Below are 13466 nucleotides of genomic sequence, written 5' to 3' on the forward strand. Positions count from 1 at the left end.
TCTCCGACGTCCGCGAGCGACGCCTGCCGCACCTTGCCCGCTGCCGCGCCCCTCCCGGGGCCCCCTCGCCCTCCGCGCCCCCGCCCCCGCCCCCAGTGCCAGGGCGGAGGCAGGCCCGGTTCGCAGGTAATTATTGCCAGCGGAGCCCGCCGGGGAGCGGGGGTGGGCGCACCGGCGGGGGGCGGGCGGGCGCGGCGGGGCGCGGGCATAAAGGGGCGCGGCGCGGGGCCCCGGAGCCTGGCTCCCGCGCAGCATGCCCGCCAGCGCCCCGCCGTGCCGCCCGCGGCCGCCGCCGCCGTCGCTGTCGCTGCTGCTGGTGCTGCTGGCCCTGGGCGGCCGCCGCCTGCGCGCGGAGCCGGGCGACGGCGCGCAGACCTGGGCCCGTTTCGCGCGGCCTCCCGCTCCCGAGGCCGCGGGCCTCTTCCAGGGCACCTTCCCCGACGGCTTCCTCTGGGCCGTGGGCAGCGCCGCCTACCAGACCGAGGGCGGCTGGCAGCAGCACGGCAAGGGTGCGTCCATCTGGGACACGTTCACCCACCACCCCCTGGCACCCCCGGGAGATTCCCGGAACGCCAATCTGCCGTCGGGCGCCCCGTCGCCGCTGCAGCCCGCCACCGGGGACGTAGCCAGCGACAGCTACAACAACGTCTTCCGCGACACGGAGGCGCTGCGCGAGCTCGGGGTCACCCACTACCGCTTCTCCATCTCTTGGGCACGAGTGCTCCCCAATGGCAGCGCGGGCGTCCCCAACCGCGAGGGGCTGCGCTACTACCGGCGCCTGCTGGAGCGGCTGCGGGAGCTGGGCGTGCAGCCGGTGGTCACCCTGTACCACTGGGACCTGCCCCAGCGCCTGCAGGACGCCTACGGCGGCTGGGCCAACCGCGCCCTGGCCGACCACTTCAGGGATTACGCGGAGCTCTGCTTCCGCCACTTCGGCGGTCAGGTCAAGTACTGGATCACCATCGACAACCCCTACGTGGTGGCCTGGCACGGCTACGCCACCGGGCGCCTGGCCCCCGGCATCCGGGGCAGCCCGCGGCTCGGGTACCTGGTGGCGCACAACCTCCTCCTGGTGAGTGCGAGGGGCCGGGCGGAGGGCCACGCAGGGGGGACAGAGGACCTCCGCAGGGGCCAGGGGAAAGTGTGGGAACTGAGTCTCCCCCAGACGAGGCTTCACTTGGACACGTGTATGTGGTCACCGGGGGAAACTGAGCAGTTCTGACTTCCCTTGGAAGGCGTGGAATTAGGAGAGAAATCCATTAGTGGGCACACGAGTGAGTGCCCCTTGGAGTCCATCTGTGGAAAGGAAGCGGGGATAGGTTTCCACAGTGAGGAAAGAAACTCCTTTCTCTGGGTGTAGAGGAATTCCTAGAGGTGAAGGCGGGGAGGATTTGCTAGGAGGAACTGCAGGGAGAGAATTAGCAGGGTGGATGAAAGAAACACGATTGTTCTTAAGCCTCACAGATAGCATTACTCTCTGGAGATGTCACGAGTTCAGTGTTAATCCAATAAGATCTGTCTTGCTTGTGGCACAAGTTCACACTGTTGTGAAAGTGTCAAAACACAACTCCCTGAGAGTCAGATTTAAACTGTGTTTGGAGGTCCCTTCTGCGGTAGGGCAGGGAACTGCATCCACCAATCTTATTCACCAGGGGTGATAAGAATAAGACCACTTTATACAATCTCAAACAAAGCTAGTCATAGAAACGCAGAAACGACTGCAGGGTGATATAGATTGTTCTACCACATCTGTATTTCCACAGTGCTCTCTACAGTTGAAAGGGTTCCTCACTTATGACATTTTTAGCCTGATAAAATTAATTGTAACACCCCGTGCAAAATATTTTATTAATTTTGACAGCAGGAAACATTGATATGCCATGGTAAAGTTGTCTCAAGTATTTCTTCCTCCTTTTTTCTCCTTGGTGTTCAAATTTAGGTACCATTGTTTTCTCCTTAGTGTTCAAATTTAGGCACCATTGTTTTGGGGATTCATTTATAATCATGTCAGTTGTTAGTACACTTTGCACGGAGTTTTGTATCACACTAAAATATTTTATGTACATGTATAAACATTTTAATAAAAGTGTTTAAATGTACAACTTTTGGTACCCAATTTTGATGACTTGTGGGCCTACTGGAAGACCTATTTTTAAATTTAGAATTCAGCCACATATTCTGAACAAAGTCAGTATGAAAACCATTTCTAAACACTTTTAATTAAAGCCATAGATAATATGGGCAGAGCAGTACTGGGTTATTGAGGTGACTTAGTGCTCTGAGCTGCTGGTAATGTTGTAATAATGGCTAAATTAGATTTTATGTCAGTTCCACAAAACCTGTTTGCTGCTACTGGCCATAAAAGAATGTTGGATTTGTTTGGTAACACATTGTGATTTTTGTTATTTCATACTTATGCATGTCTTTTCATAAGGATGTTTTAGAGCAGTGATTCTTACACTTTTTCAATCCTTTTACGGAACTGAAAAACCCTAAAGACCACCAGTGTATGGCTGGTGATAGAAAAACTATGGGAAGAATGGTCTCACTTTTTGAAGAAAACATAAGCCAAGTTATCAATTCATACTGGAAGCAAATAAATGGATCAGCTGGAGGATCTAATAGATCCTGCCCATAAAATCTTTACTTTAGATTTAAATCCTACAAGTTCTATTTTTAGAGTCCCTAGGATAAACTCGCATATACAAAGTAGTCAATTGTTATTATAGTGACTTATAGGATCATTTTATTATAAGATAAAGACTTGCGTGCTCTCTGGTGCTCTGGTGTTTTAAATAATCAACATGTTTTAGATCTTTGTGCCCACTCATGGCCCTCTGATTGACTTCTCAGTTATATTTTTCAATGCTTAGACAAAAAATTTGCCAAACACTAACCATCCTTCCTAGAAATGCAGTGGACTTTGTATTTAGGGAAATTAGTAACAGGTGAATGCTCCATTTTGCTGATGTTGCAAACAAACTGTTAGTTGGTGTAAAGTATTAATTTTGCTTTCAAATTTCTTTCGGTTTGGTGTTTAGCCATTCTTGTATCTTATTTAGAAGCGAGTTCCCATTGTCAAAGAAAGTATCTTTAATTAATTTTGTTGTATGAGATACTTTCATTGTGTTTTCAATGACCTTTCTTGGTGTCCATATGGAGGTTGGGGGAAGGGAGGATAGAAATGTTTGAGCTTACCTGAAAAAGATAAAACATTCTGCAGATTTTGATAACATGGCATTTTAGCTGGGGCTTAGATATTGCTGCTGTACAGACATAGGGGCCAGTTGTGTTCTGGGATCTGATGTTGGTGAAGGATGAAGACTGGCTAGCACCCTTCCCTCATTCCCTCTGTGTTTCCACTAATTTACAAATGGGCTAAGGAGATCCCCTGGGATGATGGGAAGCTTGACCCCTCCTAGAGAGTCGAGAATCACTGATGGCCTGGAGGACAGGAGGCAGAACAAACAAACAGCAGGACAAATAATGGAGGCCCTGCTCAGAATGGAGGTCTTGTGTTCTTTGTGGGTTCCTCATACTGGAGTGAGCCTTGGCAAAAATGGTGTGTGTGTGTGTGTGAGAGAGAGAGACAGAGAGAGAGAGGAGAGGGGAGAGACGAGGAGAGGGGAGAGGGGAGGAGAGCGGAGGAGGAGAGAGAGAGAGAGAGAGAGAGGTCTCCTACAGAGAGCTTGGAGCTCAGGCTGCTTTGCTCATTTGAGTGTAATCCAGGAGGACGCACCTTTTCTCTCGGACTTGAAGACCAACTGTTCAGCCTTCACAGCTCTTGAAAGAAAGTTCTTAATGTCCCCCGAAATCAGCACTGGGGACCATAGTTGGGGAGTTCAGCCCCAGCAGTGCCTCTGAGTCTTTGTTCTGTATATGGGTTCTAAGATGATTAGAATCAAGTTGGAAATACACGTGTTCCCATTCCCCACCTTCGACTCCCCTCACCACCTGAGATTCTTGCAAACATTTCTGCAAGGAACCTGTGAAAAAGACTTCTTTCACATAAGGAAGTAGGGCTAGGAGTTATTAATCTGGGCATTGTTGAGCATTAGCGTCAGTGTGCAGGTCTCAGCCCATCTGTCTGCAGTGTTTGTTGAAGCCATCACTTCTTGTCTCTTGAATCCTTCCTCAACTTGGATTTCAGGCCCTGGCTCTCCCTTGCGTCTCCTCTCAGCTCCCTGGCGATTCCTTCTAAGTCTCCTTTGCTTGTTCCTCCTCACCTTGCCTGTAAATAGTGGAGGGCTCAGGGCTCTGTCTAGATTCACTCCAGGCCATTGCTTTGAATACTGCTGCATCCCGATGACTGGAGATTTTCAGTCTCCACCCAGGTTTCCCCGAGCATCAGACTTGCATAGGCAACTGCGTTCTCCACGTGAATGTCTAATGGGCATGTCACATCGAACACATCCCAAACCAAACCCCTGCTTCCCCTTCTCTATTATGATGACTTTACTTTTCCAGTTGTTGGACCCCGAATCTTAACTACTCCCCTTTTTCATGTCTTGTTTCTAATCCATCAACAAATCCTGCAGCTCTACCTACCTTCAGGATGTGTCCAGAATCAAACCACTTCTCGCCTTATCTATGACTACGATGGAGGTGCAAGACACCATCCAACCTGCCTGGGTAATGGGAAGAGCCTCACTGCTGGGGTTCTTGCTTCTGCCTTGCCACCTGCAGTGTGCCATGATGGATGCTCCACAAGGTGACATTATGTGTGGACAAGACAGAGTCCTTGCTTTTTCAAATCCCACCTGTTCTTCTGGAGCCAGCTCACATGCTCCCTTGGGCCCCATGCCTGAAAGCCATCTCTTCTATGGCATCCCGCACAGGACTTCGCTTTGCTCAGATGCCTCCTCCCACGCTCTTCCCTTTATTTAACCATTTGTCTCCCTTTTACCCCTTCACTAGCTGGGGTAATTCTGTTCAGCAAATTCATCTGTATCTCTGAAAATGGCATCTTGCCCTCCCTTGGTGCTCAGCAGGTGGCTTCTGGTTTACTGAATAGCCTAATTTCACCTTTATAAACTCATGCTACTAGAATTTTCTCTCCTTGTTGGTCTTTCTAGCCACTTTCCAATGGAACAGAGACTACCAAATCCTAATCCGGTAAGGAAAAATAGGTAAACATAACGTGGCAGACTCTGATATCTGCAGTGAAATTTAAGGTTCATCATCAAATGTATGATTCCATTGTGAAAATGTCCAGTTAAAAGCTATCTGTAGTCACCATGCAGCATTATGAAGAAGTTTTCAGAATAACGGCAGGTGGTAAATTCTCCTGGCTAGCTTTAGGAGTATAATATTGGAAGGGGCTTTGTTAGCTGACTGAATTTTTATCCCCCAAGTAATTAGTATGAGCGATTTGTCTACTGTATATATGCTCAAATTACATATACTATGCACTTTTGAGAAATACTTTACAAGTTTTCCTTTCATTAAAATGTATTTGGGGCTGGGCGCAGTGGCTCACACCTGTAATCCCAGCACTTTGGGAGGCTGAGGTGGGTGGATCACCTGAGATCAGGAGTTTGAGACCAGCCTGGCCAACATGGTGAAACCCTGTCTCTACTAAAAATACAAAAAATTCACCAGGTGTGGTGGCAGGTGCCTGTAATCCCAGCTACTTGGGAGGCTGAGGTAGGAGAATCATTTGAACACGGGAGGCAGAGGCTGCAGTGAGCTGAGATCGCACCATTGCACTCCATCCTGAGTAACAAGAGCGAAACTCCATCTCAAAAAAATGTATTTTGTACATAACTAGAATAATCAACTGGATTGAAAGTTAATATAAATTTTAGAATACTACTGAATTCAACAGTGCATTTAGTCAGAAATTGTTAAAATATCTCCCAAACAGCTTGAATCACTCCTTTTTGAACACATTGTTTTTTGAAGGTTACGATCAAGTCCAAGAAAAAATTTTAAAATAGGAAAAGAATTAATCAAATCATTTCAAAATCATAGCAGTGTTTTAACAATGCCAATTATTTTGAGTTGAAGAAAAGAAGGAAAATATAAACTATGCATTCAAATAATGTCAATGTGTACTTCTCAGGTGCAAAATGAATGATCACTTAACTGTGCCAGCTGAATGTGTAGCAATCACGGCTTTTGCACATAGAAGCCTTCTGAATTATATTCTCAAAAATATCATTGCTCTAAACTAGAATTTTATTATAATTAATTTGTGCAAAAGTTGTCTTTCTTTCAGTGAATGTTATCTTTTTAAGGCATAAAGGAAATTTTAGGTGTAGGAGGAGAATAGAATACATGCTTACCGGGAGGGCAAGTAATAATAGATGAGTAAAAACACACAGCTTATTGAATTGTCCAAGATCCACATTTTCTCCAGAAATGCAAAGTTATACTTGAAATCTATATTTAAACAGATAAGCAGAATGTGACTTTTATATGCTCTATTTTGATGTATTCTGAGTACGAAGATAACCTGAAGGATGCCTTTTTCCCCTCTTTATCTTGGGGTAAACTCTTACTTACCCTTCAGAGACTTGACTCAAATATTTTCATTTTGGAATAACCACAGGTAGAATGGATCATTTACTCAGTTGTGGCTCTCTTAAGAGCACAGACTACCTATCATATTTATTTTAAAATTTGTAGTGCTTATCTCAGTGCTTGGCACAGAGGAAAGAAATACAATTTTTAATAAAGGCATAAGTGGAGAGATAAAATACATGTTTCTGGTTTCAACGTGTCCATTTTCTTTCTTTTAAATGGAATATTGCGCTTGCAGTCTGCTCTCACACAGTATCTGGGAAGGAGTTTTAAAGAGTGAGGAAGAACAGTAAAGATTTTCCTAGGCAGATACATATGTGACCTTTGTTGATTTCCAGAGCACATAATATCCCAATTTCATCCAGTGGACAGGAAAAGAGAGGAAGAGGGAAAAGGTGGCCTCTCAAGTGCCTGACCTGGAAGCTGCACCTATCACTGTCCCTTGGGCAGAACTCAGTCACATGGTCAAAAGGAGTCTGCAAATAATTGTCCCCTGAGGAGCCGTGTGCTCAGTGAATGATTCTATTATGTTGAAATCAGATGGGAACAGATCATTTAGGATAACCAGCAGGCTCTACCACATTGCCTAACTCCCAGGCATATTGTGAGAATTAAAAGCACCTTATATATGTCAACGTGTTTTGAAAAAATACAAAAAGCTCTACAAAAGTGAGCTATAAATTTATCATTAATAATAATAGTAATAATAGCAAAATACTTGAGAAATGGTCCTCTTGAGCTGTTTAGAAGGAATCAAACAAATGCATCGGACATGGTAGCCTCACTTAACTACTTAATTTGCCTCTTCTTTGAAATTATTTCAATAGCATTCGACCAAAAACTATCAAATCGTTTTTGAAATAACGTATTTTACATAAAACATATTATCAAGAACCTTTCTGGATCCAGCTTGGTGGTTAAAAGATACATACTAAAGTTTATGACTGATATAACTTTATATATTGACTAAACCAAAGATAAATATTGATTGAACTTTTGTGGCCCCAGTTTCAATGGATTTTTTTATTAACATTTTTTGTTTGAAGTACAGATGTCACGTCATCCATGAACCGGTATCATTATAGATTGATAAAATACTCAAACTGAAAGCAGTGATGTACATTAATTTTAAATATAATGGTTAAGCAAATGTTATTTCCATATCTATAAGTGCACTTTTATTTGATAATTAGAATGTTAGAATCAGAAGGGATTTGGAAAATCCCAGGTTACACTTCTCCCCAGGACGAACTCCTTACAGTGGCTCTCCTGGGGTCAGCTAGCTTTTGCTTGACCCTTTGAAGCAGGAGGAACTCAGTTCCGCTCAAGTTGCCCCCTTGATTTTCTGTTTCATATTGAACCTGCTGTTGCACAGGACTCCTCCATGACTGTCTCTTTGCCTTCCTAAATCTCAAAGAATAAAGCAAGTCACTTTTTGACAAGACATCTTTCACATATTTGAAAAGACCAGTACGTTTCGTTCTTCCTAGAATTTTCTCCTTCATGCTAATGTCTGCTCCAAGAAGACAAGGAGGTGACTGGACATTTAGTCAGGAACATTTCTTGAGAGCTTGCCCTGTGGCAGGCAGGTGCAACGTTGAATTCTGAGAATATGAATGTAACCTTTGAACAGGTGCCTCTGTCTTCTGACGTTTGAGGATAAGGTGCAGGAGAGGAGAGGGGAAAGTCGACCTATCTCCCCAGCGGGGAGGGTTTAGGGTTATCTGTGGGACCTGCCTCTGTCTCATCATCCATCACCATTGTCCTGCTGATGGGTGCAGAGGACTGAGGACGAGTGGTTGGAGTTCTCCCTGCGCCAGACCCTGTAGAGAGTCCAGAGCCCTGGCTCCCGAGAGTCCAGAGCCCTGGCTCCCGAAGGAGGCATATTTGTAGGGCTCTTTTCGTGAGGGTCCAGAGGATGGCTGCAAAGCTACAGGGGAGGATGGGGGCATGGGAGGCAAGCCCGTTGCCCTGTCAGAGCCTCTTGGGGCTGCTGATCTTCCCCGCCTGTCCTCTCTTCCCTTTGGATTTCTCATCATGTGGTCCTCTTTCCTCTGCCTTTTTCCTCTCTTCAGTGTCCCAAGTTCTTCCGTAGTGACCTGTGTCCCCTTGTTCCTGTCAGGCCTTTATGCCAGCCCTGCACAGGTGCGGGGACAGTGGTAGGGGCCTCTCACTCCAGGCTTAGCTACGTTCTCCCAGAAATTGTCTGCAGTCAAACACAACTCAGCGTGGACATTGCTCACCAAAAGTACACTGCTTGGGCTGCACGAGAGATTCAGGTTCCTCCTATCTAGCTGGCATGGGCTGTGAGGGGGCTCCTAACCTAGGGGGCCTTTTACTCCTTCCTGGACAGAGCTGCCATCAAGTCTCTGCACTGTCAGAGGACAAAGGCTTCTCTCTGATTCTGCAGGGCTGCCCCTTGCTCTAGGAGAGTGGCTGGGGTTTAGGGTGGTAGGTCTCACTTAGGTTGCCACAAAAAGAGGGATAAGGTGAGATTCCTGCCCTCATGTCACAGATTAGTAGGGGAGAGGTAATTGTCGAATAATTACAGTAAAATGTATAAATGCTTTAAGAGAAATAAGTACCTGCTTAGGTACCTATTTCAAGAAAGGAGAGATAGGTTAGCATTTTGGGGAGGTAGTACGGGAGCAGTCAGGGAAAGCAATACTTGTAAGATCAGAGGCTGGCAATCTTTTTCTGTAGAGGGCTAAGTTTTAGACTTTGCAGATCCTACAGTGTCTGTTGCAACTAGTACACAGTTCTGTGGTTGCAGCATGAATGCAGCCATGGGCAATGTGTTCATGAATGGGCACAGCTGTGTTTCAATAAAACTTTATTTACAAAAATAGGTAGTGGGCCCTGCTGCTGGGCTTGGCTTGCTGGGCACACAAAGTGAGAAGGGCATTGTGCCCTTCTAGGAAACATCCCTTGCAAAGTCAGTGCAGGTGAGACAGTGTGGCCATTCCCACCACAGCATGAGGTCTTTTGAATGGCTGAAGCATCAGGTGGGAAAGGATGAGGAGCTGAAGAAGAAAGCCTGGGAATTTCCAAGGCCTCTCCTAACATTTGCTGTGCAGAACCAAGCAGTGCCCCAGGTGTTCAGAGTAGACTTCAGTGATTACATTTCTTGTTAGACACTGAATTTTGTTCATGCCATCCAAGATTGCATTAACAATTTTGGCTGTCACCTTACCACAGACTCAAATTAGTTTGCAGTCAGCTAAAACCTCTCAGGTTTTTTCCCCCCACCTTGTGAATTGCTGTGAAGCCAAACATCCCTGTCATCTCTTTTGTAGTTTATTTTCAAACTTTCAATCTTATTAAATTTCATCTTCAATGTGCAAAGATAAGAGGAAGTTTACCACAGATGGTGGTTTATTCTTTAAAACTGGATGTCAACTAAATGTGTTAAGGTAATCAGTTAGAGGAATATTGGTACGCTTATACAGTGGAATACTAATTGGTTATTAAAATGTTGATGTTTGATTATTAAAAGGCAGCCCATGGTATGTCTTTTCTGTATGAATAAGTATGTAAAGATTACTGTATAGTTCATGGGTGGGACTGGGCTCTCTCTAGCCTCTGTCCTTCATTCTTCCTGCCAGTGCCTTTTCCCTTGCAGTGTCCCTTCCCTGGCTGCATACTCAAGACTGGATTTGCCCAGCAAAACCCCATTAACTCACAGAAGCAAGAGGAAAAAAATAAATTCTTATTAGTTCAGTTATCTAAATTGGGGGCAGTCTATTTCACAGCAATAGGTAACTGACGTAAAAGGAAAGGAAAAATGAAGTAATTCCAGAAAATTTCCTATAGCTGGAGGACATGCATTTTCGTATTGAATAGGAAGAACTGGGGCGGGGGGGTCATACCTCTGTGTTATTGCAGGGTCCTGGCTCCTAGGGACCTAGGCACCTCTTCAGTCAGTGAATTATAGCTTGGAAAATTGGCTAAGTCGGGGAACTGTACAAGGGGTCATCACTTTTTATGTAGCCATGCTCTGTGAACCATTTTTACAACTCCCTGGCTTCTGGCAGTTAAGCACCACTCACCATCTGGCCACTGTAACTTCAAGATCTGACCATCCCCATGGGCGGCAACAAGCCCAGCTCTGTGACACCTCTGCTACCAGCAGCCCTGGCCTGGAGAGCGGTGCCCCCACTGAATGTCTCGGTGAGATTGGCACCCACTTGAGCATATTCCTGATGGTGCAGTGAATGCTCTGTCTCCCTACTTCAGACTTCTGGGAAACACTGTCCTCTGGTGGGTTGTTTGACCTCACATAATATACTGGTTCTTGCATGCCAGCTTCTCTCTGCTTCTTGATTCTTTTATCAGCTGTTAGGGCAACAATGTCAGGCATTTCCGCCTGCTCAGCATTGGGCACCCTTTTTACAGGCTTCTCAGAGCCACCCTAGCAGCAACTTTACCGCGTCTCCTTGGGTCCTTGCTGGATCGTGAAAACATACTTCTGGAGAAAGTGTTCCTTAGATAATGAATTATTTTTTGTCCTGTGTTAAGTTCCAGTTCCTTGGTCAAGGACCCCAGTGCTACTCCTCCGGATTTGCAGTGCATGCTCAATCTTGAAGCAATGTTGGGATATAATATCTTTTCTCCTCTGTCAGGCCCAGCTGTCTCCAGGTGGGTTATGCTAGGATTTAATCCGATTTAGTGCCCAGTAAGCTCCTGAGGGGTGTACCTGTTGCTTTTTAGGGGCGAGGCCTCTTCACCATAAAGAAGTGCTATCTCTTACTAGGGAAGAATGGGCCACATCTGTAAGCTCCAAATATTCCAAGGTTTCCCCAACCGGGGCCTTGACCTTGGCATAACTGATCTGCCTTGGCTGAGCATTTAAACATCCCTAAATCTCTGCAAGTCTATCAGGTCCTAGGCCTGCTGCTAAGTTTCTCTACTCTTCCACTGCAGGAGAGAAGGCTCTGGCTCTTATATTGAGCCTTTAACTGTTTGTTATTGGCCCTCAGTTTCTCATTATCTCTCTGTAGAGTCTCAATACAATACACCAGAAAGCATTCAATTCCATCTCCTTGTAGGCAGGGAATGCCTAAATCATTGCACCTACAATGGCATTCTCCACCAGGATATTTCCCCAGGTTACTGCTGTTGAAATATTTAGCAATTGAGGCACCATTTGTGCAAGGGGACTATCTGCCCCTACACAACACTCAGAATAGCATTCTCTTTGCTTTCCAGAAAGTGAATGAGCTGGTTCCCCAACCCCTCTTGTGTTAATTTGAGTCCTGAAAGAAGTAAATGTCAAGATAGGATTAGATGTACAAGAAATTTATTGGGGAAAGAATTGTGAAGGATAAAGGGGAAGGAGCTAGGGGAGGCATTGAACCTTTGGATCGTGATGTGTGTCCAACAACTATGAAGGAGAATGGGCAGGAAGAAGGATGGGCTGGGAAGAGTTTCAGTTGGCACTGTGGGTCTCAGAACAACCCAGGCATAGGCTGATGGGGACTCCTTGAGCCAATGTTGCCCACTGGCGGAGTCCACATCTTGCTGAAATGGGCCTGCATTAGTTCCCCTGCCATGTTTAGTCATCTGGGAGTAGCCAATGAGAAACATGATCTCAGGATCAACTGCAATGGCAGATTCAAAGGGGTAGCAACTGATGGCCTCAGTCAACTGTGCTCCTTATAGCAGGAACACTGAGTAGTGCATTTCTTGGCCATCACAAAGACTAGTGAGGAGTGCCCTTCAGGGAAGGGAATGAAAATTATTTCCAGCCTAGAATTTGATACTTATCTAAACTGTCAATCATTCATGACAGTCAAAGTCCCAAAAAATAAATCTTCTATAAACCCTTTCTCAGGAAGTTATTGGAGGGTAACTGCCACATAACATGAGGAAGACAAGGAGGAAGACATGGGATCTATGAAAGAGCAGGTCTAACCCAGGAAAAGGATGATGAACTGTAGACCCATGATGTCAGATGTGCAGCAGACTAAGATCAGCCAGTGCAGAACGGGGGAGATTCCAGAAGTGTGTCCCCCCAAAATATTGGAGGCTAATGTGACTTCCCTGGGGAAGTTTCTGCTGAGAGGCTATTGGAAATTGAGGGAAGAATTAGCCACAGTCCCAAAGAAAACAGAGCAAATGAAAAAGCAATGCAATTACGAACTCCAAAGAAAACAAAAATAAGAAGGAAAACAGTCTTACTTACTACATTACAAGGTCCAGCTGTGAATGATATTCATGTTGGCAGAATAATGTCAATACCAAATGTCGGTTAAACCCAAAACTATTGTATAACTAAATTGGCTGTGTAAGAGAGCTAAACCCTCATCTAGTATAATAGGAAGTCAGTGGATACTTTCTGAAGTGTGGATGTGTGGAGATGTAAATTCCAAAAGAAAAAGTCTTAAGAGTCAAAAGTGGTTGCCTCTAGAGAGGAGAACTGGGGGAATTGTAGGGCAGTGTAGGACAGGGAACTGTGATTTTTCTTGTAAGTTGCTTTGACATTTTAAACCATGAACATATATTACTTGTATTTTTAATTTAAAAAGACATAAATATTTTTTCCATCACTTTAAATATTAATTTTATTAGTTATAGCACATATTTATAGCATTACACTCTGTAGAGCTCTTTTGGATTCAAGTTTTGGAGAATTTTCAGTTTTAGATTAATGCCTTTGTGAGTTTTCATCCCTTTGATGATAATAAGTTAAAAAGAAATAGGGTTATGAATAAACCTTGTGGGATATTGTTAGTCACCTTCTCTCAAGTCAATCTGTCCCATGAGTCAATGTTTCAAACATTGACCAGTACTTGATACTTAATAAGCAACCAGTAAGTTTTTGTTGAACCAATGAATACTCTTAAAATATATTTTTTCAAGTAGCAACAGTACTATCTTATTTGCATTCTACTTTTCTTTTTGACCCTAAGAATGTCACAAAAATATTTAGCAACTGTCAA

General features: G+C 45.0%; 1 protein-coding gene across 1 annotated transcript in view; it reads left to right on the forward strand.

Annotated features, from left to right (window-relative positions):
- Positions 1-235: 235 nt before the first annotated feature.
- The window catches only part of KL (klotho), a 49996-nt gene continuing 36765 nt past the window's right edge, over positions 236-13466 (forward strand). The window contains exon 1 of the mRNA XM_054446992.2: positions 236-1072. Coding sequence (XP_054302967.2) covers positions 254-1072 — 819 coding nt within the window. The 5' untranslated portion in view covers positions 236-253. The remainder of the gene's footprint in view (positions 1073-13466) is intronic.

The sequence above is a fragment of the Pongo pygmaeus genome, chromosome 14, assembly GCF_028885625.2.
Source record: "Pongo pygmaeus isolate AG05252 chromosome 14, NHGRI_mPonPyg2-v2.0_pri, whole genome shotgun sequence".
Taxonomy (NCBI): Eukaryota; Metazoa; Chordata; class Mammalia; order Primates; family Hominidae; genus Pongo; species Pongo pygmaeus.